The sequence below is a fragment of the Carcharodon carcharias genome, chromosome 12 (genome assembly GCF_017639515.1).
Source record: "Carcharodon carcharias isolate sCarCar2 chromosome 12, sCarCar2.pri, whole genome shotgun sequence".
Taxonomy (NCBI): domain Eukaryota; kingdom Metazoa; phylum Chordata; class Chondrichthyes; order Lamniformes; family Lamnidae; genus Carcharodon; species Carcharodon carcharias.
In genome coordinates this window covers 25,450,170-25,476,899 of record NC_054478.1, presented here as the reverse complement: position 1 = coordinate 25,476,899, position 26,730 = coordinate 25,450,170, and the positions used below count along the sequence as shown (strand labels likewise).

Here is a 26,730-nt window from a genome sequence, read left to right as displayed (position 1 = left end):
TCCAGGTAAACGTGCACATCCCCTTCCTTTCTGAAAATCCCACTCCGTCCACATTCACCTCACTGGCCTCCTCCTTCCCACCCCAGGGTCTGTGTCTGCCTCTGAGTCCCCACCAATCGCTACTGTCCCTTCAATTGCTACCATCAAGCCCTCACCCTCCCACCCTACTTCCTCACTCTGCCCTTGGTACATACCACACCCACCATCAGTTCGCTCCCCAGGAGGTAGACATGGGCTCATCAGACTCCTCCCTTGCATATTCATCTGGACATCCCCTCTTCCTTCCCCAGAACCACTTGTCCCCTCCAGACACCTTCCCACCCGGAAGCCCTTCTCCCCTCCGGAACCTCTTCCCCCTCCGGACTCCTTCCCTCTTCTTGGTCCTCCCACTAACAACCCCCGTACTCCAACCGCCCCTCCCCGCTTATTTCCTCCCCCTTTCTGACTCCCTCAGACATCCTCACTTCTGCCCCGCTTAGTCCTTTCCCCTTGACTCCTTCTCTCTAGCCTTAATTCTTCCTCCAGACTTACTCCTTCCCCCTTCCTGACTCAGATACCTTAATTCTTCCTCCACCCTTCCTCTCTTCCCTCTCTATTCTCCTTCTTCCCCCTGGACTCCCTCCCTTCTCTGCACTCTTTCTTCCCCCTGGACTCCCTCCCCTCTCCACACTCCTTCCTCCCCCAGACTCCCTCCCCTCTCTGTACTCCTTCCCCCTTCTGAACTCCAACCCTTACACCATTCCCTGCTTACACCTCGTTACCTCCTCCTCCCCCGTACTCCATCTCCCCCAAACCTCTTCCCACCACCTTCATTCCCACTCCCCGCAAAATCCCCCCTCCCAACCTCACCCCTGACACCATCATTCTCCCCCTCCCAACCTTCCCCCACCCTGACATATTCATTCTCCCCCTCCCAAACTCATCCCCCGACACCTCTGCCTCTCCCAGTCGATCCTAGACCTTCCTCTCCCACCGCCCCTTGACCATCAGCCGCTGTGAGCATTAATGGCCTTGGCTAGGAGATGACCATTTGTGTGTCTGGTGAGAATTTGCTGCAAAGCTTTGCACAGCTGAAGAGGCCTTCACAACACTCAACCAGCTAACCTCTTCCATGACCACTGGCCACTTGGTCATGGAATTCAATAATAGCAGCAAGTTCCCACAAAAGCAGGCCCTGAAGAAAGGAGGGGGGGGGGTGCGAAGGGGGGAATAAAAAGAAGTTTTAAAATCCTGCAACTGGTCAATTGCTGGGCGCTTTATCTGAGTGTAGAAAACCCCTACCTTGCTAATGATGACAATTGCACGCCTCAGTGGGTAGCATCAGGAGGTCGCGGGTTCAAGTCCCACACCAGAGATTTGAACACAAAACAATCTAGAATGATACAATAATTCAGCACTCCCCATTACTACAGTGATAAAGATGTTGTCTTTTGGATCATGCTTTGAACTGAGGCATTGAGTGCCCTCTCAGATAGAGAAAAAAGATTCAATGGCATTATTTTGAAGATCAGGGAGTTCTCCCCAGTGCCCTGGCTAATCTTAATCTGGTTTTCTCTCTCAGCCAATACCATTAAAACAGATCACCTGATCACTATCGCATTTCTGTTTATGGGAGCTCGCTGTGCACAGATTGGTTGTGCAGCATTTTCAAGTCAGAGGTCGACATTTTTTTGGATACCAAGGACATGGGGATAGTCTAGAAAGGCATAAAAAATGGTCAAAAGTATCAGCCATAATCTTATTGAATGGCAGAGTGGCCTTGAGGAACCGAATAGCCTACTCCTATTTCTTATGTCTTTATGTTTCCTACATTCTATCAGTGACTACACTTCAAAGGTAATTCATTAGCTTTATAGTGCTTTTGGACATCCTGTGGTTGTGAAAGGTGTTGGACAAATGCAAATCCTTTTCTTCTCAGTGGCCGATTGTGGGATGTGGCTTGCAACAACAGTCTGAGTTTTTAGAATTCCTTGAACACAGTAAAAAGTCGCATATCTCTTTGCAGACAAAAAACTGGCAACAAGCCACTTGGACGAGTATCTAATAGCTTGTTCAAAGAGATAGAGTTGAAGGAATATTTTAAAGGGTGAGAGAAGGGCTGAGAGGCAGAGAATTTAGAGAGGGAATTTCAGAGTTTAGGGCCTAGACAACTGAAGAGATAGCCTTCAATGGCGAGCTGAAGGATATAAGCAGCCATTTTGTTTTGCATCTTAAACTTAAATCATGAGACAGCCATGATCTTATTGAATGGCAGAGCCGGCTCGAGGGGCCGAGATGCTTCTAATTCATATGTATGTTCGTATTCTTCCGTAAATTTTGTGCCAGCAACACAGCTTCAATATCTTCCTGCAGACACAGAGCGCTGGCTGATCAAATTCAATGTATTTTTCTCATAAGACTCTATTCAATAACACACATTATAAGGGAGGTCTTTTATAAATATATCTATATAGTTTCAGCCAAAAGTAGTGACTTGGAATTGCTTACAATCGATTTATCTAGGGTTTGGGTAAAAATAAAGAATGATGTGAAAAGTATAGACTGATGCAAGTTGATGTTCATTTTATCATGCTGTCACTGGTACCCAGTTTTGAAAATATTAAACTAACTTCCCAAGTGAGGTTTCAAACATAGAAGGCAAAGGCCACCTCAGTTTACTCAGCACAATTTCATCCTCAATTGTTCACACGGGTGATCTGCAGAATAATGTACTCTATAGGGATCTTATCGGGATTCACGCAAAATAAAGTCCATTTTCAACATTTTCCTGATAAGAAGACAAGAATTTATTGGAAGTGGAAAGCATCTGCTGGGTCCCAAAAGCCTGTCACTTTTATTTTAAACGGATCTCAAATGCACCTCCATCCTCAATCACTTTTCGTTCTAGAAACACATCCGATTGATGGCTAATTCTCACCTTCACCCTTGTGTCTTAATCGGCTGCAGGGAATCAGCTATCCATTAAAAACAATCTACTTTATCTTCATTTTCATTGATGAAAATCAGGTGCTTTCTAGAGTGAGAGGACACACTGCTCTATCAGAAGACTGTTCAGGGGTGAAGGTGAAGATGATCTCATTGTAACCAATTCACAAATGATTTCATTGCTCTTCCTTATTCATTTCTAGCTTTGAATCATTCAGCACAGAAGGCGGCCGTTTGGCCTATTGTACCTGCGCTGGCTACTTGAAGGAGCTATCCAATAAGTCCCATTCCCCGTCGTCTGATAAATCTTCCCCCTTAAAGTATTTATCTAATTCCCTTTTGAAAGATACTATTGAATCTCTTTGCACCACCTTTTCCAGTAATGCTTTCTAGATCTTAACTACTCGCTACTCTACATCTCCCTTCTCTGGTTAATTGGCAATAAAATTCCCCAAGGACCTCTCTCCTAACTTTTACTTGCAGCCCTTGCTGCTGAAGCCCTTTACCACTCTAAGGCGTTGTGCGCATCATTCCTTTTCAAACCATAATTTGATCTGATTAACAGATAGATTTCATGAAGCCTTCATGAAGGTACATCATCCACTGTGAGCACCTTGGTTTCCCGTTGGTTCATTTAATGATGTGTGCTGGCAATGGCTTTCCACTGCATTCTTGACCAACATTCCACTTTCCAATGTCCATAAAGGTAATATAAAAATATATTAAAAAAGTACAAGTGTAAAGAGAGTGTAGGAGCGGAAGGACCTGGGAGTATATGTGAACAAATCATTGATGGTGGCAGGGCAGGTTGAGAAAGTGATTAATAAGGCATATGGGATCCGGCGCTATATTAATATGGGCTAAGAGTACAAAAGCAAGGAAGCTGTGATAAACCTGTATAAAGCCTTGTTTTGTCCTCAACTAGAATATTGTGCTCAGTTCTGGGTGCCGCACTTTAGGAAGGATGTAAAGGAGTTACAGAGAATGCAGAAGTGATTAACGAGAGTCATTCTATTTACGTAGATAGATTGGAAAAACTGGGGTTACTCTTGCAGAACAGAAGCTTGAGAGGAGATTTGATAGGGGTATTCAAAATCATGAGTAGTCTGGGAGATGGGGAGAAACTGTTCTCATTAGTGGAAGGATTTAGAACCAGAGGGCACCGATTTAAAGTGATTGGCAAAAGAAGCAGTGGTGACATGAGGCAAGCCTTTTTTATGCAGTGAGTGGTTAGGGTCTGGAATGCACTGTAGGAGAGTGTAGTGGAGTCAGGTTCAATTGTCACTTTCAGAAGAAAACTGGACAATTATCTGAAGAAAATCTGAAGCAGGGCCATGGGGAAATGGCAGGGGAATGGGACAAGGTGAGTTGTTCTGGTAGAGAGCTTGCACAAACACAATGAACTCCAACTGTGCTCATTCTATGGCTTCTATAAACTCAGTTCACCCAAAACTTTGCTGCCCGTATCCTAACTTGCAACAAGTCCTGTTCCACCATCATCCCTGCACTTACAGACAAAGAATGGCTCCCAATCTGACAAACCAACAGAAGGCATTAGTGAGGCCACACAAGGAATAACATGTGCAGTTTTGGTCCCTTTACCTAGACATACTTTGCCCTAGATTGAGTCCAGCAATGGTTTACTAGACTGCTTTCTGGAGTGAGGGGACAGTCCGATGAGGTGTTATTGAGTAGGTTAGGGTTATATTTCTTGGAATTCTAAAGAATGAGACGTGACCTCATTAAAACAGATAAACCTCTTAAGGGGCTTGACAGGGTAGATGCTGGAAAATGTTTCACCTGGCTGGGGAACTTAGAACATGGCAATTGGACATTTCGGACTGAGGTGAGGAGAAATTTTCTTCACTCAAAGGGTTGTGAATCTTTCTAATTCTCTGCCCCAGACAGCTGTGGATAGCCAATTGTTGAGCATATTCAGGACAGAGGTTCAAAGGTTTTTGGGACACTAAGGGGATTAACAGATGTGGGGTTAGTGTGGGAAGGTGGAGTTGAGGTAGATGATCAGTTGTGATCATATTAAATGGCGGAGGAGGCTCCAAGGACCTACTCCTATATCTTATGTTCTTAATTTTAAAATTATCATCCTTGTGTTCAATCTCCTCTATGGTCTCATTCCCCCTTTACCCCTGTAATCTTCTCCAGCCCTACAACACCACATTCCTCCACATTGCGATCCCTGTTAATCTAACTCTGGCCTCTTGTGCATCCCGTATCTCCTTCATCCTCACCTTTGGTGGGTATGCTTTCAGTCATCTAAGACCTAAGATCTGGAATTCCATCCATCTCTAAAACACTTGAAAATTGCCTCTCTGACCAAGCTTCTATTCATATGCCCTGATGTTTTCCCCAATGGCCTGATAATTGATTACTTTCCTGTGAAGCGCCTGGGATGATTTAACACGATAAAGGTGCTATGTAAATGCAAGATGTTGCGATGGTAATTTTGTTATTGTAATATTTTAATGTTAAAATGTGAACCCATGCTTGTTTCATGATGCTTTGTGGCGGGGGGGGGGGGGAGATGTTAGCGTAGCAGTAATGTCACTGGGCCAGTAATGCAGAAGCCCAGGCTAATGCTCTGGGAACATGGATTCAAAACCCACCATGGCAGCTGGTGGAATTTGAATCTGGAATATAAAGCTCGTCTCGGTAACGGTGACCATGACAGTTATCATCAATTGTTGTAAAAACCCATCTGGCTCACTAATGTTCCTTAGGGAAGGAAATCTGCCATCCTCATCTGATGTGGCATGTGACTTCAGACCCACAGTATGTAGTACAAGTGTTGGGCATAGAAAGAGTTAACATGGAACAGGGCACACTGTGATGTAAAGGAGCACATGACCCTAGCCTAGAGAGCAGTCTTGTACTGGGCAGAGACGTGTGTAGAGGCAAGCATGGAGACAGCGCCTAGCTTAGGTCTTACACTGTATGGATGGATATAGTTACAAGTAATTAAGAAACACTTACTGTTGAACTATACAAGACTCAGGACCTCTTCTTGGGGCCCACCACACTACACACAACATCTTACAACAATGTGATTGACTCTTAACTGCCCTCAGTTCAAACACGATCAGGGATGGGTAACAAATACTGGCCTTGCCAGTGGTTCCCACATTCCATGAAATAATAAGGGGAGAAAGACAACAACTTATATTTATATAGCGCCTTCAACATAATGAAACATCCTAAGGCACTTCACAGGAACATTAAAAAAGAAAATATGACACTGATCCACACAAGGAGATATTAGGTCAGATGATAAAATAGCTTGGGCATAGATATAGGTTTTAAGGAATTAGTTAAAAGAGTAAAGCAAGGTAGAGAGGCAGAGAGGTGATGTAGGAGAATTCCAGTGCTTGGGGCCTAGGCAACTGATGGTGTGGCCCAGGGACACTCAAAAGGCCAGGATTAGCTGAGCACAAATATCTTGGAGGCTTGTGGGGCTGGAGGAGATTATGGAGAAAGGGAGGGGCAAGGCCAAGGAGGGATTTGAGAACAAGGAGGAGAATTTTAAAATCAAGACATTGCTTGCCTGGGAGTCAATGTAAGTCAGTGCGAACAGGGATGATAGGGGAAAGATATTTAGAGTGACTCAAGTCATGGGTAGCAGAATTTTGGATGACCTTAAGTTTACAGGGGGTAGGATGTGAGAGACCAGCCAGGGGTGCATTGGAATAGTCAAGTCTAGAGGTAACGAATACATGAATGAGGGTTTCAGCAGCAGAGGAGCTAAGACAGAGGCAAAGTTGGGCGAAGTCATGGAGTTGAGAATAGGCAGTTTTAGTGATGACACGAATCTGAGGTCTGAAGGTCACCTTGGGGTCAAATGTGACACCAAAGTTGTGAACAGAACAGGTTTAGGAACATAGGAATAGGATTAGGCTATTTAGCACCTTGAACCTGTTCTACCTGTCATGGCTGATCTGCAACCTATCTCCGTATACCTGTCTTTGCCCCATATCCTTTAATATGTCTTTAGCAAAAATCTAGCCAACTCAGATTTAAAACGAACAGTTGATCTTGCATCAATTGCTGCAGAAGAGGGTTCCAAACTTTTACCATGTTTTGCGAGATCTGTAAGCTGAAACAAATGAGGGAGTCGAGCTCTGCTGGCCTGGATATTGTTGCCTAGTTCCCCAGGGTAGGAGAGCTACTACAGGATTAGGTTAGTGCACAGTGCCATCTGATGGCATAAAGGAAAACAAAAAAAGCAACCAACCTTCTCTGCGGCTGTAAAGCCCAGAGCTAATCATTCAGTTTATGTCGTTTGGAGTGAGCGATCATTAAGGCAAGTGATTTATCATGGGAAAATGTAAAACATGCCAGGCAGTTGCAGGGGAAGTCAGGAAATTACAGGTCTTACAGTTCACTGTATAACACAAGCCATACTGTGGGTGAGAGAAATGGAATATGGAGCAATACAACTCTACTAGCCAGAGTTGAACTAGGGGGTTAAAGGCTTAAGTGGGAACTAACTGAGCATCTGATGCTCACATTATAATTTCACAGATCTGGTTGGCTGTGAACAGTCAAAGCTGAAGGCAACAAGCAACAAGAAAGCAGAAAATGAAAAAAAAAATCCTTCAATGTATTTAGCATGTTTAATGAACACAGGACGTTTCAAAGTGGTTTACAGCTAATGAAGTACTACTGAATTGCTGTCACTATTATAAGAAACACAGCAGCCGTTTGCACAAAGCAAGGTCCCACAAACAGCAAAGTGATAATAACCAGATCATTTGTTTTTATGATGTTGATTGAGGGATAAATATTGATCAGGGAGAACTCTCCTGTTCTTGTTCAAGAGTGCTGTGCATCTGAGAGGGCACTGAGCCTCAGTTTAACATTTCATCTGAAAGATGGCACATCTGGCAGTGCAGCCTTCCCTCAGAACTGCACTGGAGCGTCAGCCTAGATTTTTGTGCTCAAGTCTCTGGAATGGGACTTGAATCCACAACCTTCTGATTGAGAGGTGAGAGGGGGTAACTAGGGATGGGCAATAGATGTTAGCCCAGTCTTGAAAGATATATGAAAAAAAAATCTTCAGTTCTACCCACCAACCATCGCCAGATCTGGCTGAATGATATCAAGTTCCAATAAATCCTCACCCAACTTTACCAAAATCACCCACGAGCCCGGGACAATCCAGGCAACAAAGATACCCCACCACTTCGTATCGGCTTAAACCCTTCATTCCTGTTCCTGCATCCTCACTTCTAACTACAAGTGAAAAGGGTTCAGTGACCATCCAGTCAACTGCCTCTGCTTCTTCCCCCAATTTCTCTTCACAATCAACCCAAGTCTCCCTCTGAACTCCCTTCCCGATCCTGAATCCTCTTCTCTCTCCAGCTTCTCCACCAATTCATACAAGTCTATTTTGTCCATGTGATACATTTGGTGACCTCGTTCCCATTAAATTTTTAAACACCCAATTTCCCTTCCTGGCCATAAATTAGTCCACATTGTAAATTGTCACTCTCCACTTTTCAAAGTGTTGTCACTACCCCAAAAAAGAACATCCTCAATCCCTCTCTCTGTGTGAACTAGCGCTGGGTCTCCCACCTCACATTCCTCTCCAAAGCCGCTTTTGTGTCTCTAAAATGTCATCAAAACTGGAACAATACATTGGGACTCCAGGAATTAACACTTTGTCATCCGTCTCTGGCTTAGTGTCACAAACCTATATTCACCTTTATCTTTTATATTTCATCCACTTATTTTTATTTTTATATATTTTCATTTTTATTCATTTATTCATTGTTTTATTCCCCACCACCCGTCCCCTCCCCCACGCCGTCCCCTCAAGGGCCACCTGTTACTTGTTCATGTTGTTCATTTCACAGTACTTACCCTTGTCCTGCTATTATCACATTCTGCTTTCTTACCTTAATGCCACTATCAGCACCTCCTTTAGCTCTTACCACTACCATTAACACCTCCTTTGTCCTTTTGCTCATGACACCTTTGTCGATCTCTCCTTTGCCCCCACCTATCGCCGGCCTTTTATCCAGCTTCACCTGTCCCCCCCCCCCCCTTAAACGGTATAAATTTCATCACATTTTTACTTCTCTTTAGCTCTGAAGAGTCATACGGACTCAAAACGTTGACTCCGTCTTTCTCTCCGCAGACGCAGTCAGACCTGCTGAGTTTTTCCAGCATTTTCTGTTTTTGTTTCAAGATTCCCAGCATCCGCAGTATTTTGCTTTTATCTTAGCGTCACAAACATATTGGGGCTGAGTTCCTGTGGAGGAGCGAGGGGGAGGGGTCGCTTTGTCCCCTCTTGGCAGTAGAGAAAACCCTGGGGGAAACAGCATAACTGGCTGGACTTTTACCCCACTACAACTCAACGCCAAAAAATTCTCGGTGCTAATGCTGAAGCACAGCATTAGACTTAATATGTTATTGATCTGTAATCTTTTTAAGGTTTTTTTTTAACCTGTTTGGCTTATGATGTTAACACCAGTGATGTGCTAATGTAAACCAATCTTGTGCATTCTCTTTCCAATCAATAGTTGTCACACTGCCTCAGCTGCAGAGTGGATGTAGACATTGTTGCTGCGATTTTCTGCAGCATGCTAAGTCATTGAGACCCTCCCGTAAAAAAGACGAAAGCAAAACGCTTTGGGTGCTGGAAATCTGAGACAATCAAAAGCAAAGGGCTGAAATCTTCCAGTCGGTGTGCGGGGTGGGGGGGGGTGGGAGGGGGTGCAGGCCTGACATATGCCGACGCGTAAAATGGCGCGCGGTGATGTCAGATGGGCGTCCTGACGTCATCTGGATATTTCGTTTGGAGGGCAAGTGCCGAAATGTCAACGGCCTATCAGGACCATTAAGGAGGTAATTAACCGAGCTAAGAACGCTGCCTGTCCAACCTTAAGGTTGGCGGCTGGGGTAGGGTGGGGGGGGTGCAGGCAGGCGAAGAGCCCAAGCGGCCTTCGCGTTTTTCAGGACACCTCATCCACGGGCGGGATGAGGTTTCCTGGAGGTTTTGTAAAATAAATAAATAATTTTTCCAAACTTCACGAACGCGTCCCAGCTCATGTGACACTGTCGCACGAGGGGACTTGTTTAAATAACGTTTTACCGTGCCTCAGGGAGATTGCGGCGCTCCTTCGCTCGCATATGTAAAAGAGCGCAGGCCCCGTCTCTCTCTCCTCCCCCCTCCCCTCCCCTCCCCCTCCCCCTCCCCCTCCGCGTAGGTAGTGATGAGCGCTTCCGGCTGCGCATCTCACTCGATGGGCCTTAATTGGCCCACCCGGGTAAAATGGCGGCGGGCAGCCGATCGCAGGTGACGATTGGCTCCGCGCCTGCCCCTGCCTGCTCTCGGCCAGCCAGCCCGCCCGCCCGCCCGCCATAGGAGTAATTCTCCCCGAAATGCCGGACACAACCAGCAGGTCAGGAGAGGTTAAAGTTGCCAGGCAAAGAGTAGTGAGGGTGACAGAAGCTGGGACTAGGGCGTCATGGAACGGGCTGACTAACCCCAGCTTTAAATCAGAGTAACACACTGTTACTCACATACGCCGACCCTGCGACCTGTCTGAGAGTGTCTGCAATTCTCGTGTACAATTGATGCTCAGTTGTTGGCAGGTTTGGCTTATGGAAGTGCACTTGGAATGGGTCTAAACCAGATTGCATTTCAGTTGGAGCCCTGCCAACCCACACGGGACAGAGGCTTTCTTCTCATCAGTCTGAACAGGATGTGAAGCAAGAGCTCAGAGCAGAGAGGTGACTGTTCTAATATGCCTCAATATCTTGTTGCATTTTTATATAATTAAGCAACTAGGGAGTTTAGGACGTTAAGTAGTGGTGACTTGTCTGTAAGCAAAATGTGTCAAGTTTGGACTTCAGCATTGAGTTTCCTAATTGGGTGAATGCTAACACTTGATAAGTTGGCATTTGGATTGGGTACAGGGTTGGGGATGGCTGCTTCATGTCATGGTACAGATACACCCCACAGGAACGTGTACTCACTAATGAAAGAACATAGCCTGAGGTACCTACGAAGATTTCTCTAGTTCACATGCTCAGCTTTCAGAAAGAGCCCGATAAATATTATTGAGAAAAGCATGTCCCCATTTCTGGGCATTTGCAAGGCATAGAATCATACAGCACAGAAAGAGGCCATTCAGCCCATTGTGCCTATGCTGCTTCTTTCAAAGAGCTATGTGATTAGTCATGCTGCCTCCTCATTCTCCATAGCCTTTTGGGTTTTTTTTTTAATATAGCTACCCTATGCAGCTATTAGTTTTGAAACTTGCCTCATATTCTAAGAAAATCATTTACATTTATGTAAATAAAGTGTGCTTGTTCTGGACTCCATATTAGAAAACGGGTACAGAGGCACTAGCAAAGGCACAAAGCAGATGTACAAAGACAATGCCAGAACTCACATACCAACTAGGAAAGACTAAGCAGGGCGGCTCTCTTTTCTCTTGAAAAAGAGAAGGTTGATTGAGGACCTAAAAGAGGTCTCTATGTTTACAAAAGGTTTTGAGGGATGCAGAGAGAGGGTTTCCACTTGTGTGGAAGGGCAAAACCAAAGGCCATCGATGTAAGCTAGTTACAAAGAAGCCAAATAGGGAATTCAGAAGAAACTCACCTAGAGGTTGGTGAAAATGTGGAATTGGCTACCATGGGGAGTGGTTGCAGGTGAATAGTGTGGATTGCAATTAAGGGGAAGCTGGACAAGCATATGAGGGAGAAAGGGGTAGAAGGTTATGCTGATGAGGAAGCTTGGGAGGGTGTTTAAGTGGAGCATAGACACTGGCATGTTTCTGTGCCATATATCCTTTGTAATTCTATTTAAGGGAAAGCTAAATCAGTACATGAAGGAGAAAGAGATAAAAGGGAATGCTGATAGGGTGAGATGAAGAGGGGTGGGAGAAGACTCTTGTGGAACATGAACACTGGCATGGGCTAGTCCTTTCTGTGCTGTTAACTCTATGTAATTCCAAGTAAAGACATTTAAAACAAAATGATGGCCTGGGTTAGAAAGGGAATTACCTGCTAGTGGATGGGTTGTTGTGATTGCCCGAGAGCCAGCCGATCCTGAAATGCCGCACTTTGACTCAGCCAAATGACCCTTGACAGTGACCAGTGCCGTGCTGGGATGACGGAGGGCAGCCTTCAATGGCACAATCCCATTAAACCGGACAGTAGAAAGACAGCCAATGAATCCCCACATGTTCGCCTTCAGAAGTTCCTTGTCCAACCCGGTACTGTCTGTGGTTCAAACAAAGCGGTGCAAGAATTAATTCTGGATCAGTTAAAATACTGACCCTGGCAGGAAATAAAAACAATTAAACATAATTAATTTCTTTTTTCATATTCATTCATGGGATCTGGGTTTCGCTGGCTGGACCAGCATTTATTGCCCATCTCTAGTTGCCCTTGAGGAGGTGGTGGTGAGCTGTTTTCTTGAACCGCTGCAGTCCATGTGGTGTAGGTACACCCACAGTGCTGTTAGGAAGGGAGATCCAGGATTTTGACCCAGCGACAGTGAAGGAACGGCGATATATTTCCAAGTCAGGATGGTGAATGAATTGGAGGGGAACTTCCAGGTGGTGTTGTTCCCATCTATCTGCTGCCCTTGTCCTTCTAGATGTTAGTGGTTTATAATATAAACACTGCTTGCAGAATTAATCTTCAAAAATATGTATTTTTTTAAAAGCAGATACTATATAATGCTGCATCATACTGCTGCAAACTATCATAAGTAGCTTCATCAAATTAATACTTCTATATAAACTGTTTCCAACATGCGTGCAGCACATTTCAGACATCACACTTCAGGTATGACACCAGAAATGTCACATTTGAGAGATCATAGGCACATAGGAACAGGAGCAGGCCATTCAGCCCCAGCTTGTTCCACACTATTCAAGGAAACCATGGCCAACCCGTGAACTAACTCCACATGGCCCCCTTTGCCCCACGTCCCTTAATACCTTTGACTAAGAAAAATCTATCAATCTCACTTATCAAATTAATAGTTGAGTTAGCATCAATTTCCATTTACGGAAGAGGTTTCCAAATTTTACCACTCTTAGCTCGGAGAGGTGTTTCTTAGTTTCACTCCTGAAAGGTCTGGCTCAAACTTTTAGACGAAGGGGCGTAACTCCCAACTAGCGTCAAAAAGTGCTGGCCCGCAGGGATTGGAATAAATAAATGCCCATTTACCCGCCCTTGAAAATTATGCCAACCCTTCTGTCTGTCGGAGCAGTTTGGGGCCTCCATCGAGAGACTCCTGGCAAGTGCAGCTCTGGCAGATTCAAGGAGCCAAGCCCCCTTTTTTTACAGCTCTAGTGGCCATCAAGCAGGTAAGTTTAAAGGGCCCAGTGAATTTGACAGGTCAGGGAGAAGGTCTAAGGTAAGTGAATAGGATTTGGGGGGTGGGGGATGTTGGGAGCCCGGGCTGGGGCTGGTAGGGGGAGGCACGGGGAGGTGGGGTGGGTTTCGGATGGCAGTGGCAGTGGTGGGGGTGGGGGTGTCGGATGTCCGGAGGCGGGGGGGGGGGGCGAGTGTTGGTGGTCCAGCAGGCATAGGGGCTAGGGGTTGGAGGTCTAGGAAGGGGTGGGAGCCTGAGGTCAGGGGGATTCCGAGGTTGGTGGGGGTGTCCGGGTTTGGGGGCGTGGGAGTTCAGGGTTGGGCTGCTCGAGGGTGTCGGGGGGGTCCCATGGGGTCGGCCTGGGTCTTTACAATAGTTACCCAGAAGTGAGAAGAGGTTTTAATTTTCATCTAACCTTTTCTGACTATTGGTGTAACCCTGGCAGTAGCATTCGAAGTTTACGGTTCAAGCACATTACCGGATGGTTCCCTGTGTGGCACAATTGTCCAGAGGAAGTGTGCACTTCTGGTTAATTGCTGTGCAAACCCTTACCTGGGAACCTTCGAGAGGGATTCCCCAGTGCATCTTTGGTGTACCCCGCAAATTTGACGAGCTCGGAGGTTACAGGCCAACGATTACTAGTCCCAGATTATCCAACTGGTGGAAATAGCTTCTCTTAATGCATGCTATCTCTTCTTCTGAATCTTTTGAAAGCTTTGATCAAATCACCCCTTAACCTTCTAAATTCCAGGAAATAGAACTCGCGTTTGTTTAATCACTCCTGAGTCCAGGTATCATTCTGATAAAACTACGCTGCACTCTCTCCAAGGCCTCCTAAGGTGTGGTGCCCAGAACTGCTCACAGTACTGCAGGTGTGGTCTAACCAAGGTCTTGTGTAGCTGAAGCATGACTTCTACCCCTTTGTATTTGAGTATTCTGGATATGAAGTCCAGATGTCAGAGTGTCACACATCAAATCTTGTAAAACCAAACTGATTCACTAATCCTTTAAGAAAGGAACCTATACCTGTACCCATGTGATTCTAATCCACTTGGTTGTCTCTTAATGTGCTCCAGCGTGTACCTGGCAAGTCACTTGGTTTTCCACACAGTGATTTAAGGGCAATTAGAGATGCACAATAAAGGCAGCTTTTTTTTTAAAACATCAACCAACGTCTGGAGAACAAAACTTTACCAGCAGTTATATTTTTCCTCTCATCTGTCTCTGGAGTTTTCACACAGTTCGTCATTGCTTCAATATAAGGATTTGCCTGTTTAGACCAGGAAGAACTGAGGCTGTGATTTTAAGGGGATAGGCCAGCCCGAGCAGCTCAGCATGACAAGCAAATTCCAGGCTACCCATCAGCAATGCTAGATGAGAGGTAAGGACACACACAACATACATGCATCTATAATTTAGTGTAAGTATTTCTGTAACCATCACACTTACCTCCTATAAGACTTTCCCCATTGCTTTGTGGATAATGCCCCCCCAAATGTTATAAAAAAAAGTCTCCCTTCTAACTCACCGCCAGTAACACTCAAGTGAGAATAACGTAGAGTTTGGTACTCTCTTCATTTCTTGGTGCTGCGTGTTACATCTGTGGCTGGTAATCTAGTTTGAAATATACTGATCACAAATGGCATCTTCAATTATTCATGCAGTGTAACTACTTAATTGTAAACTCATCTAAATGCTAATTAACGTTTAGTGCACTTGCACTTTGTCAATAACACCACTAGACAGCTAGTGGGCAGTAAGTGGTTCCTGCTCTGTATTAATGCATTGCTCTCTTGTATTATATTTCAGAATCCAGAATGAACAGTTGTAAGAGTTTCATTTCTGCTAATTGCTGATCATGTATGTGTGTGAATCTGCAAAGGATAGAAATGACTCTCTGTTGTATTTTTAATGCATTGGTTAACCAGTTTGGATCAAGTTACTGTGTTTGATATCCTAACCAAGCCAAGGAATGGTCACATTGACTCTTTAAGATAGTGCCATTCAGCCTTTGACATTAACAAGAATTTCATCCCAAAGTGTTAGCTAATAGAAAGATTTAGCCTTTATGTTGTGCCTTATTGTGTTCCCAGGGTGCCCAAAGTGTGTCACAGCCAATGGTGAAAGACGCATGATCTAGTCCCAGTTTTTTTTAAAATGCGTTCATGGGATGTGGGTGTCACTGGCTAGACCAGCATTTATTGCCCATCCCTAATTGCACTTGAGACTGTGGTGGGGGGTGAGCCCCCTTCTTAAACTGCTGCAGTCCATGTGATGTAGGTACACTCGCAGTGCTATTAGGAAGGGGGTCCCAGGATTTTGAGCCAACAACAGTGAAGGAATGGCGATATAATTCCAAGTCAGGATGGTGAGTGGCTTAGAGGGGAACTTCCAGGTGGTGGTGTTCCCACTTTTGTCCTGGGTGGTAGAGGTTGCAGGTTTGGAAGGTGCTATCGAAGGAGTCTTGATAAGCTCCAGTTCTATGCTATGTTCTAGTTTTCATTCTACTGAGAGTACAGGGGTGTCTCACCAATGGCCAACAGTCCTGTCCTCATATCCACATGCATGGGTTTTCCAGCAGGGGTGATGAATATTCTGGTCCACTTTTTTGAGGGGCTCAATATCAATTGCTCCTGCAATCGGTTTGAGCATCTCATTTAATGGGAGTTGATGCAAACTGTCCAATACGTATACTTTCATGATATTGCATCCCAACAAAGTATGTTGTACACTTATAACCAAGACTATCACAAAGCTTCTTCTTCCAGAACACTTTTGCAGAACACCTTCATTCTGTCCGCAAGCATTACCCAGACCTCCCTGTCGCTTGCCATTTCAATACTCCACCCTGCTCTCATGCCCACATGTCTGTCCTTGGCCTGCTGCAATGTTCCAGTGAAGCCCAACGCAAACTGGAGGAACAGCACCTCATCTTCCGACTAGGCACTTTACAGCCTTTCGGACTGAATATTGTATTCAACAATTTTAGATCATGAACTCTCTCCCTCCATCCCCACCCCCTTCCTGATTTTTCCCCCTACTTTTTGTTTTTTCCAATAATTTATATAGATTTTTCTTTCCCCACCTATTTCCATTATTTTTAAATGTATTTCCATCCATTGTTTTATCTCTACCTTTTAGCCTTTTTCGATTCTTTCACCCCACCCCACCCCCACTAGGGCTATCTGTACCTTGCTTGTCCAACTTTCTACCCTTAATTAGCACATTCCTTTAGATAAAATCACCGCCTTCAACACCTCTTTGTCCTTTTGTCTGTGACATCTTTTGGTTATCTCCACCTATCACTGGTCCTCTATCCAGCTATCTTGTCCCAACCCCCCACCCCCTTAAACCAACTTATATTTCACCTCTTTTCTATTTTTCCTTAGTTCTGTTGAAGAGTCATACGGACTCGAAACGTTAATTGTGTTCCTCTCCACAGATGCTGCCAGGCCTGCTGAGTTTTCCCAGGTATTTTTGTTTTTGGTTTAGATTTCCAGCATCCGTAGTTTTTTGCTTTTTTCTTCTTCCATCTCTCTGACTACACACCAGACACACACTTTAAGAGATACATCTGCATATGAACCAATAAGCTGCTTTTCTGGCCACAGTACGGTGAATGTTATGCCTGAACTCAACTTCATTTTGAACAGTACAACTTATCTTTGCATCACGATACAAAATAACAAACACACCATGCTTCCTGGCATCAATCGGTTATTTTACATGATTTAGCTAGATGCCTTCTAGGTGCTCCTTCAGTATGTCTAACCCCTTAATCTCAGCAAAAACCCACACAACTTTTTCTTGTAAAATGATTTCCTGTGCAGTCCCTTGGCCTACCTATATATTCCACCTCTTTGTTCACTGTTTAATTATGAAGGTGAAAGGCTTTCTAATCAGATGGCTTAAATTGCCAGAACAGACTATGGGGAAACAACTCCACAGTTAGCTCAATGACATCTTAATTATCTATCATCTCAGCCTTTTTTTAAAATCTGTTTGAACACACTATGCTTTTAAAACCCCAACTTTAAAAGTAACTCATTTTTTTGTTCCTCACATCCATTCTGTGGAAAATTCACCAATTAATTCCAAACTGTGCTAAAGGGTAAAAAACAAAAACAGAATTACCTGGAAAAACTCAGCAGGTCTGGCAGCATCGGCGGAGAAGAAAAGAGTTGACGTTTCGAGTCCTCATGACCCTTCGACAGAACAGTCGAAAAGTTGAAAGTCTGTTGAAGGGTCATGAGGACTCGAAACGTCAACTCTTTTCTTCTCCGCCGATACTGCCAGACCTGCTGAGTTTTTCCAGGTAATTCTGTTTTTGTTTTGTATTTCCAGCATCCGCAGTTTTTTTGTTTTTATCTCTGTGCTAAAGGGTTACTGAATAATAGTAAACCTAGCTGCGTTCTGTCTTATCTACTGGGGCCTAGAGACACTGAGGGCGTTAAACGTGCAAACATACATACAAACATATGGGGCTGCATCTTCCGGTCGGCTAGCTGGGGGTGGGGGGGGCGGGACCTACTCACCGATGCGTAAAATGACACGGGGTGACGGTGGGCAGGCATCCCGGCCTCACCCCACCTCATTTACATTTTCAGGTCGACATGCAGCTCCCATGACACCTACATCCTCAGACACTCCCAGGTGCCGAGGTTCTTCAGTGCTCCAGCCCGGCTGGATGGATGGCTGCTGGGTGACAAGGGCTATCCCCTCAAAAGATGGCTCGTGAAGCTTCTCCACCATCCAAAACAGAGGCTGAGCAGCGGTACAACAGGAGTCACGACTCCACAAGGGTGGTGGTAGGGAAACCCATAGGTCTTCCCAACATGCATTTCTAATGCCTGGACTCCCCAGGGGGCGTACTCCAATACCCCCCCAGACCATGTGTCACTGATAGTGATTGCATGCTGTGCTCTCTACAATCTGGCACTGGAAAGGGGGGATGCAGTGGAGGAAGATGATCTTGACACAGGTACGCAGGCAACAGGCGATAAATCCTGTAGTGAGTCAGAGGACGGGCACAGTCAGGAGAATGCTGAGGGCATAGACATTGACCTGGGCCACCTCCAGGGAGGCAGAAACACCCAGAACACCTGGATCCAACGCTCCTTCAGGTAACCAACCAAATAAGAACCAGTTCCTTGGTGAACAACATACACTATGTGCCTTTGCAATTAAGTGTAAGGAGAAACACGTCCATCATAACATCATGGCTTACCCTGCACCTGCAGAACAAATGAATCATCCAGAGGCCAGTTGCACAAAAACACTTTTAATTAAATGGTGCCTGGAAAACATTCCACAAATTACCATTGACAGGTGTTTTCCATCACACCAATAAACATTGAACTGAAAAATGGGGGATAAAAATATCACCCGTGAGCAGGCCATGTTGTGATTAAGGTGTTTTAAGTTTTCATTTGCAGTGCTGTGTCTAGGTGCTCCCACCTCACTGGCACCGGTATTGGAGACAGCCTGCTCACTCTGCTGTCCTGTTGGCCTTGATGACTTTGGCAAGCGTTCTCTGGCCAGTGGAGCCTGTGCTGGCCCCGCCTGGGAGGGAGTGCCCAGTGCCATGGCTGGCATCTCCCCGGTCGCCGCAGCCTCATCGGATGCCACGGTCACTGGCAGAGGGGTGGAGGAGCTGCTGCCCTCATCCGGAGCGCCCTGAGAGGAGCCCGCAGAGATCACAGGCAGCTTGTGCGCCAACGTGAGGTGGCTCTGGACCTCCCTGCTCACCATTGATGGACGGGCACCGAGCTGGGATAGTGGGTGGCAAATCAATCTCCCACACCGACACTGGCCACTGTGAGGACTTGCAGGTCCAAGCGCCTCCCCGGGAACCCTTGATTGAGTCCCTGGAGGAGCCTCTCCATGAGAGTTGCCACTCTTTCCACGGAGGAGGCATTGCGCTCGGCCATGAGGATCAACACATTGCTCACACTCTGCAAGGGCTCCTCCACAACAGAGACCATGCCACGCATTCCCTCATGTATCTCCGCCAGATCCTCCTGCACACCCTGCTGGATGTCCAGCATCTGCTGCCTCAGGGATGACTCCAGAGGCCCATCATTCGCCATCGATTGAGCATTGCCCTGGTCCTCAGCATTCCTCCAACTGCCGGGCTGGGCATCTCTTAACTGCTCTGCAACATGCCAACACAGGACTCACCCTTCTTGATTGCAGGAGATCGTTGAAGCGCTTCCGGCACTGCACCCAAGTGCGCATCAGCACATTGCGGCTGCTGACCCTGGAGGCCGCCTCCTCCCAGGCCTTTTTAGTGAGGTGGGAGGGCATCCTCCTCCCCTCCCTGGGGACCAAGGGTTTCTCTCATGTGCTGCCACCTCGCCAAGGAGAAACACACATCGGAGAAACACGAGGCCGAATGCCCCGCCGGCCTGCCCTCCCGCCTGCCATGTCCACTCGCAGCGCTGTCCATCGCGACATCCGCGTCCTTCGGTGACAGCCTTCCAAGGGCTGAAGGACCACCCACAACGCTGTCCATCACGGCTTCTGCGTCCTTCGGTGACAGCCTTCCAAGGGCTGCTGAGGCCGCATTTGAATCGACCGCCGAGTTGCCATTGGACCTGGCGAACATTGAGCTACCCGCCCTGCCCGCCCCTTCGCGCTCATTCCACAGCCGCGTCTTATGCTGTGCAGGCCTCAATTGGCCCGCCCGCATAAAATCGTAGTGCGCTGCGATCACGGGCAACGGTCAGCTTCCTGACCGTCCCCACCTGCCCACTGCTGATCCAGCACGCCAAGGGCAAAATCCTGCCCCAGGTGTTAGTCCGGTAAACCTTCTCTGAATTGTTTCTGCAGCATTTACATCCTTCTTTAAATAAGGTGACCAATACTGTACACAGTACTCCAGATGTGTTCTTACCAATGCTCTGTATAACTGAAGCATAACCTCGCTACTTTTGTATTCAATTCCCCTCGCAATAACATTCTATCAGCTTTCCTAATTACTTGCTGCACCCGCACGATAACCTTTTGCGATTCATGCACTAGGACACCCAGATCCCTCTGCATCTCGGAGCTCTGCAACTTCTCACCATTTAGATAACATGCTTCTTTTTTATTCTTCCTGCCAAAATGGACGGTTGCACACTTTCTCACATTTTTCTCTATGTGCCAGATCTTTGTCCACTCACTTAACCTATCTATATCCCTTTGTAGCCTCCTTATGTCCTCTTCAGATTTTACTTTCCTACCTATCTTTTTGTCATTAGCAAATTTAGCAACCAAACCTTCGGTCCCTGCATCCAAATCAGTTATATAAATTGTAAAATGTTGAGGCCCCAGCACTGTTCCCTGTGGTATTCCATTCATTACAACCAGAAAATTGCCCATTTATACCTACTCTCTATTTCCAGTTAGCTAGCCAATCTTCTATCCATGTTAATATTTTACCCCCTATGCCACGAACTTTGACTTTCCACAATAACCTTTGATGTGGCAGCTTATGAAATGCCTTCTGGAAATCTAGGTACAGTACATTCACGGTTCCTATTTATCCACAGCACATGTTAATTCCTCAAAGAACTGCAATAAATTGGTTAAAAATGATTTCCCTCTCATAAAACCATGTTGACTCTGCCTGATTACATCGAATTTATCTAAGTGCCCTGCTATAACGTCTTTAGGGGCAGAATTTTGCCGTTGGCATGCGGGATCGGCGGGGTGGGCGGGGGCGGTTTGGAAGCTGACCGCCACCCATGGTCAACAGCGCACCGCGGGTTCACGCTGGCGGGCCAATTAAGGCCTGCCCAGCGTGGTTCGCAAGTGGCAGCGCTGAGCACTGCCTGTGTGGGTCGGGGGAGGAGGGCGAGCAGACCTAGCGTGCCATATGTGCACGCGTACGAAAGAGCGCTGAATAATCTCCCCAAGGCACGGAGCTGCCTCGGGGACTTGAAGAATATACTGAAAATGTTATTAAAGAACAGAAAAGTTTAAAGAAACATGTCCCCCGCATGTGACTCATGTGTCACATGAGCAGGGGCATGTTTTTAATTAAACATTAAAAGTTTTTATTTCATTTGCATTTGATTTTGGAAACCTCATCCTGCACGTGGAGGAAGTTTCCAAAAAAATGCAAAGGCCCCTTGGCCTTTTTGCCAGCTCGTCACCCATTAGGTTGAACGGGCAGTGGAAACTTAGGCACAATTGATAACTTAGTGGCCTTAATAGGCCTTTTAATTGTCGGCGGGCATGCTGCCGGCTCTGGCACATGACTGACAACCGAGCTGTCGCGTGACCGCGCGTTGATGTCAGCACGCTTGGCCAACGTCATCGCGTGTCATTTCACACTCGGTCAGGTCGGGCGCGTGTCCACCCGCCGAGCTAAAAATCCTGCCCTAGTAGTTTCCTGCTTCTATCTCCCTCTCTTTTTCAATTAAGAAGTTACATTCGCTTTTTTCCATTCTAATGGAACCTTCCCTGAATCTAAGGGATTTTGGAAAATTAAAACCGACACATAAGCTATATCACCAGCCACTTCTTTTAAGACCCTAGGATGAAGTCCATCAGGATCGGGGGACTTGTCAACCGCAGCTCCAATAATTTGCTCAGTACCATTTCTCTGGTGGTTTCAATTTTCTTGAGTTCCTCCCTCCCTTCCATTTCCTGATTTACAGCTATTTCTGGGAAGTTAGTTGAGTCCTCTATGGTGAGGACCAATGCAAAATACCAGTTCAATTCAGCTGTCAGGTCCTTATTTTCCATTATTAATTCCCCAGACTCACTTTCTGTACCACCAACGCCCACTTTGTTAACTCTTTCCTTTTTAAAATATCTATGGAAACTCTTACTATCTCTGGTGCCCCCAGGTGAAATCAGCTAACTTATTATAAACCATAGCCTTTCTGAACCACTGCTGCATCATTTGCGTATTCACCCTCAATACTACTCAACTGGCTCATCAGATCAAATTCTGTCCCTCTGGTCTAGAGTTGCACATGAAATACTTTCAAGTGTACAGTGGCATTGTAGGCCAGCCAACTCACTGAATGTGATTGACCATGTGCCAGCATTGGTTCAGAGCTTTATTTTTCATTCACCCACAAGAAGTGGGTGTCAAAAGAAAGGCCAGCATTTGTTGCCCATCTCTTATTGCCCTTGAGAAGGCAGCAGTGAGCCACTTTCTTGAACCGCTGCAGTCCATACCATGAAGCTAATCCTTTACCCAAGCCTCTGAGTCAGAAGGTATTGGCCCAGATTTTTAATTCAAGCCTCTGGAGTGTTATATATTGTTATTATATCTGTAAAGAGCTACGGACTATTTAGCTAGGAAATAATTAGTATGTGTAAGTGTTCCAGGGGGCCACTTCATTTGTCAGTGTCTTCATCTGTCTGCTCACGGTTTTGTATGTTCAGGCAGTGCCTACAGCCTGCAATATTGTGAGCTCGTCCTTCTCGATTAGCGCTTTCTGTACTTCAGGATATGTAGAACCTCAAATTAGTTCATCTGTGTCCTTACACTTACATTGTTGAGCTGGATTATTTGATCTTGTTACGAAGTTATCATTAGGCTCGCCTAATTCCTGCCCGAGGCCTTAAAATTTATACCGGCAGATTTGATGGTACGATTTTGGTTGGAGAGGGGTGCTGAATTCTTCAAAAAAATTGTATGGGTTTTTGCTGTCCTCTTCAGTAAACTCCCAGCTGTTGAAAAAATTTAGTATTATGTCTCCAGCCCACAAGAAGGATATAGCTGACCCTTTCTTCATTGCTAGTGCCTTTTAGGAAAGTACTGAATATCAATCTGCACTTTTGCTTAAACTTTGCAAATGCCTCTACCACATCATCAGCTTTCCAACTCATTATGGGCTGTGGCTGTGCATTCATGGCTGTGCCAGTCAACATTTTGTTTTCTCTGGATTTCTTCTGGCTCTAACGTGGGTCGATTTTCCAAATCAGCCCTAAATTAACTTAAAATACTTCATGTTTACTCACAGGCATGCACTGCTACAATGCTACATGGTTCTCGTTGTCTTTTGGTTCCCAGATGTTGTTAATAACCACTTTAAGCTTGGAAAGATGAAAGCTCTGTATATTTAATACTGGCCATGCTGCCTTGCACAAAAGAAGGACCAGTTAAAACTGGTTCTGATACGCATCAGCTGACTCCGTTAAAAGTGGCCCCCGGAACACCTACACATAATAATTATTTCCTAGCTAAATAGTCCGTAGCTCTTTACAGATATAATAACAATATATAACAAAACTCCAGAGGCTTGAAATAAAAATCTGGACCAATTCTTCAATGCAGCATTGATGGAGTGCTGCAGTGTCAGAGGTGTCGCTTTTGGATGAGACATTAAACCTTCAGGCCCTGCCTGCCTTCATGGGAAGAAAAAATGTAATGCCACTTATTTGAAGAAACATTTGGGAGTCATTTAATTTATGCTGGTCAATATTTACTGGTCAACCAACATCAGAAATGACTCTTACCAGGTCCTTTGCATGTTTTTAAAATGTCAGCATTCTCAAGCTTATTGCTTGTTTTGGTTTCTTGGTCACCACACCCGCAGGCTTGACTCACAGCACACAGCACAGTGAGCAGTCATCAGACACACACAATCAAACACTAAACAATTGAACAAAGCAGTCACTAAAATAGATTATCTGGTCATCATTACTGCACTCAAACAGGTTACCAAGTTACCTACATTATAACATCTCCATAAATACCCCCTTGGCTGTAAAGCACTTTGAGACATCCAAAAGTCATTAAAGTGTTGTTTTTTTGAAGGGGCAAAATTATTATTGTGTATAATATCACAAAAGCTCCGTGCGGTCATCCTCATGAATACTCAACAAGTAGATAACATCACACTCCTGAGCTTGTAATTACCAATTCCAAATTCATCAATAATTTAAAAAAAAAATCCAAAGTGCAACAGTCATCTGCTTTAGTTGAACATAATTTATATTAAAATTTAATGTGGGGCTTTGGCAGTAGATTAAATTTCATGCTCAGTGAGTTCTTGTTGAACATTGCTAAAATTAGTTTATTTAACATGATTTACCACAAACTTCCCTGATGTCCTGACTCCTGGGGTGCCCAGAGTGGATCTGAGATTAGTTAGCTCAACACAGAACAAGTACTAATTCAGGCCCTGCCCTAGTCTATGTGGTTTCATATCCCCACAAGTCTCTATTCAATCAGGAATCCACCCATTTGTATTTTGGTACTATTAGACAAGGTAGCAGCCTCTTTCATGAAAGATATCTTGCCAGTTTCCTGATTTCATGGAGAGACTGGGGTTAGATTGACTTTTGCCAGCATCGCCTCGGAATGTAAGAACAGGAACAGGAACATAAGAAATAGGAGCAGGAGTATGCCATTGAGCCCCTCGAGCCTGCTCCAGCATTCAATAAGATGATGGCAGATCTGATTGTGGCCTTAACTCCACATTCGTGCCAGCACCCTGACCCACCATAACCCTTGACTCCCTTGGCTATCAAAAATCCATCTAATTCAGCCTTGAATACAACCAATGACCCAACCTCCACTGCTCCCTATGATAGAGAGTTCCAAACACCAATGACCCTCTGAGAGGAGAAATTGCTCCCCATCTCCATCCTAAATAGGAGGTCCCTTATTTTGAGGCTGGACCCCATAGTTCTAGATTCCCCCCATGAGGGGAAACATCCTCTTAGCATGTACCCTGAAGAGAGTCCTCAGAGTCTTATATGTTTCAATAAGATCACCTCTCATTCTTCTAAACTCCAATGATTATAGCCCCAACCTGGCTCAACCTTTCCCCTGAAGACTACCCCTTCACCCAAGGTGTCAGCCGAGTGAACCTTCTCTCAACAGCTTCCAAGTAAAGCATATGCCTCATTACTTAATGATAGGCCTTTTCAGTATCTCAGGCCTTTCAGTACCTTAAGCCTTTCCTGCCATTTAATGAATCATGGCTGATCTGTATCTCAACTCCATCCCACACACATTAGCCTGAATTTCACGCTTGGCCAAGTTGGCAGTCTCGGGAGTGGACATGAAATGCGCTTCCGCCAGCGATCGGCCCCCGAACGCTATTTCGTGCTGGCTGACCAATTAATGGCAGTCAGCGTGAAACATGCACTGAGAAAGCCTCAGCACCGCCGAGGAGGTGGGGGGGGGGCAGAGAAGAGGGTGGGTGCCGACAAAAGTGAGGGTTGCAGGTTGCTCCCAGTGAGCACCCTGAAGGCAGACAGCTGTTGTCGAGCTGCCTCAGGAATCTGCGGGCCTGAACAGGTTAAATGGGGAGAAGAAACTGCAGCAAACTGTGTCTGTGCAGCACATTCAGTCGCCTGACAGCAGAACTCAAAAAAACATCGGTCCCCAGATATCGTCTTTTATTGTATTTCACCCGGATATTTCACCCAGCCCTTGGGTGAGGCTTCCTTGTAACCCGGTTGCCCGTCTGCCCATTTCACCCATGCGACGCGCGTGAATTCGCACGGTTAGCGTAAAATCGTGGACATGGGGCTTTTTAAATGGCCTCAATTGTCCCTTTAATTGTCGGCAGGCGCGGCTCCGGCTCCCGCCTCTGCCCGCCGACCTCCATGTCGCTCCGCATGCGCGATGATGATGTCGGGCCGCACGCCCTGAGGTCACTCCGCACAATTTCACCGCCGTTCGGGTCAGGTGCCCACCCGCCCGATCAACGTAAAATTGTGGCCATTGATTGGGTATAACCCTTGCCTGACAAAAATCTGTCACACTCAGTTTTGAAATTGTCCATTGGCTCTCCGCCTCAATAACTTTTGGGAGGAGTAAAATCCGATTTCTGCTACCCTTTGCGTGAAGAAGTGCATTTTAACATCACCCCTGAACTGCCTAACTCTCATCTAACTCGAATCTTTGCCCTCATAGGATGAAAGAATGTTTATAGCGCAGATGGAGGCCATTTGTTCCATCGTGTCCTTACCAGCTCTCTGCAAGAGCAAATCAGCATGTCCCTTTCTCTCACCCTTTCCGCGTGACCCTGCATTATTTTCTCTATCTAATTCCTTTTTGAAAGTTCTGCAATGATGGTTGCGAGTCTTAGACATGTTAGGCATGAGTCTGGACTTACAGATAATGCTGGAGGCTAGGCTGTTGGTTAACTCTCTCTTTTATTGAACATTATACTAACCAGGTACAATACAGACTCAGCACGAGGCTCTACATAGAATTATCTCTCTCCAAGCCCAGTTTTCATGTGATCTTACATCACTGATGATGTAGACGATATGTTTACATATTTAGCATTTACCCTTTATATTACAGAAGCCATGGTTACATGTGCCTTTGCCACACTCTCAGGCAGTGCATTTTCCTCATATCTCCATTGTTTCTTTTGCTATTCATTTGATGCGATGAAACCTCCGAGAGTACGTCCAATCAGAACGGGAAACCCTAAGTCCATTAGGCTACTTTCCCAACATTACATTTTAATAATTCTTTA

At 45.6% G+C, this 26,730-nt stretch overlaps 1 protein-coding gene across 1 annotated transcript in view; it reads right to left on the bottom strand.

The window, feature by feature from the left end:
* Positions 1-26,730, bottom strand: part of LOC121285105 (contactin-associated protein-like 5) — an 834,028-nt gene that overhangs the window by 29,459 nt on the left and 777,839 nt on the right. Inside the window, exon 22 of the mRNA XM_041201256.1 lies at positions 11,956-12,174. Coding sequence (XP_041057190.1) covers positions 11,956-12,174 — 219 coding nt within the window. The remainder of the gene's footprint in view (positions 1-11,955; positions 12,175-26,730) is intronic.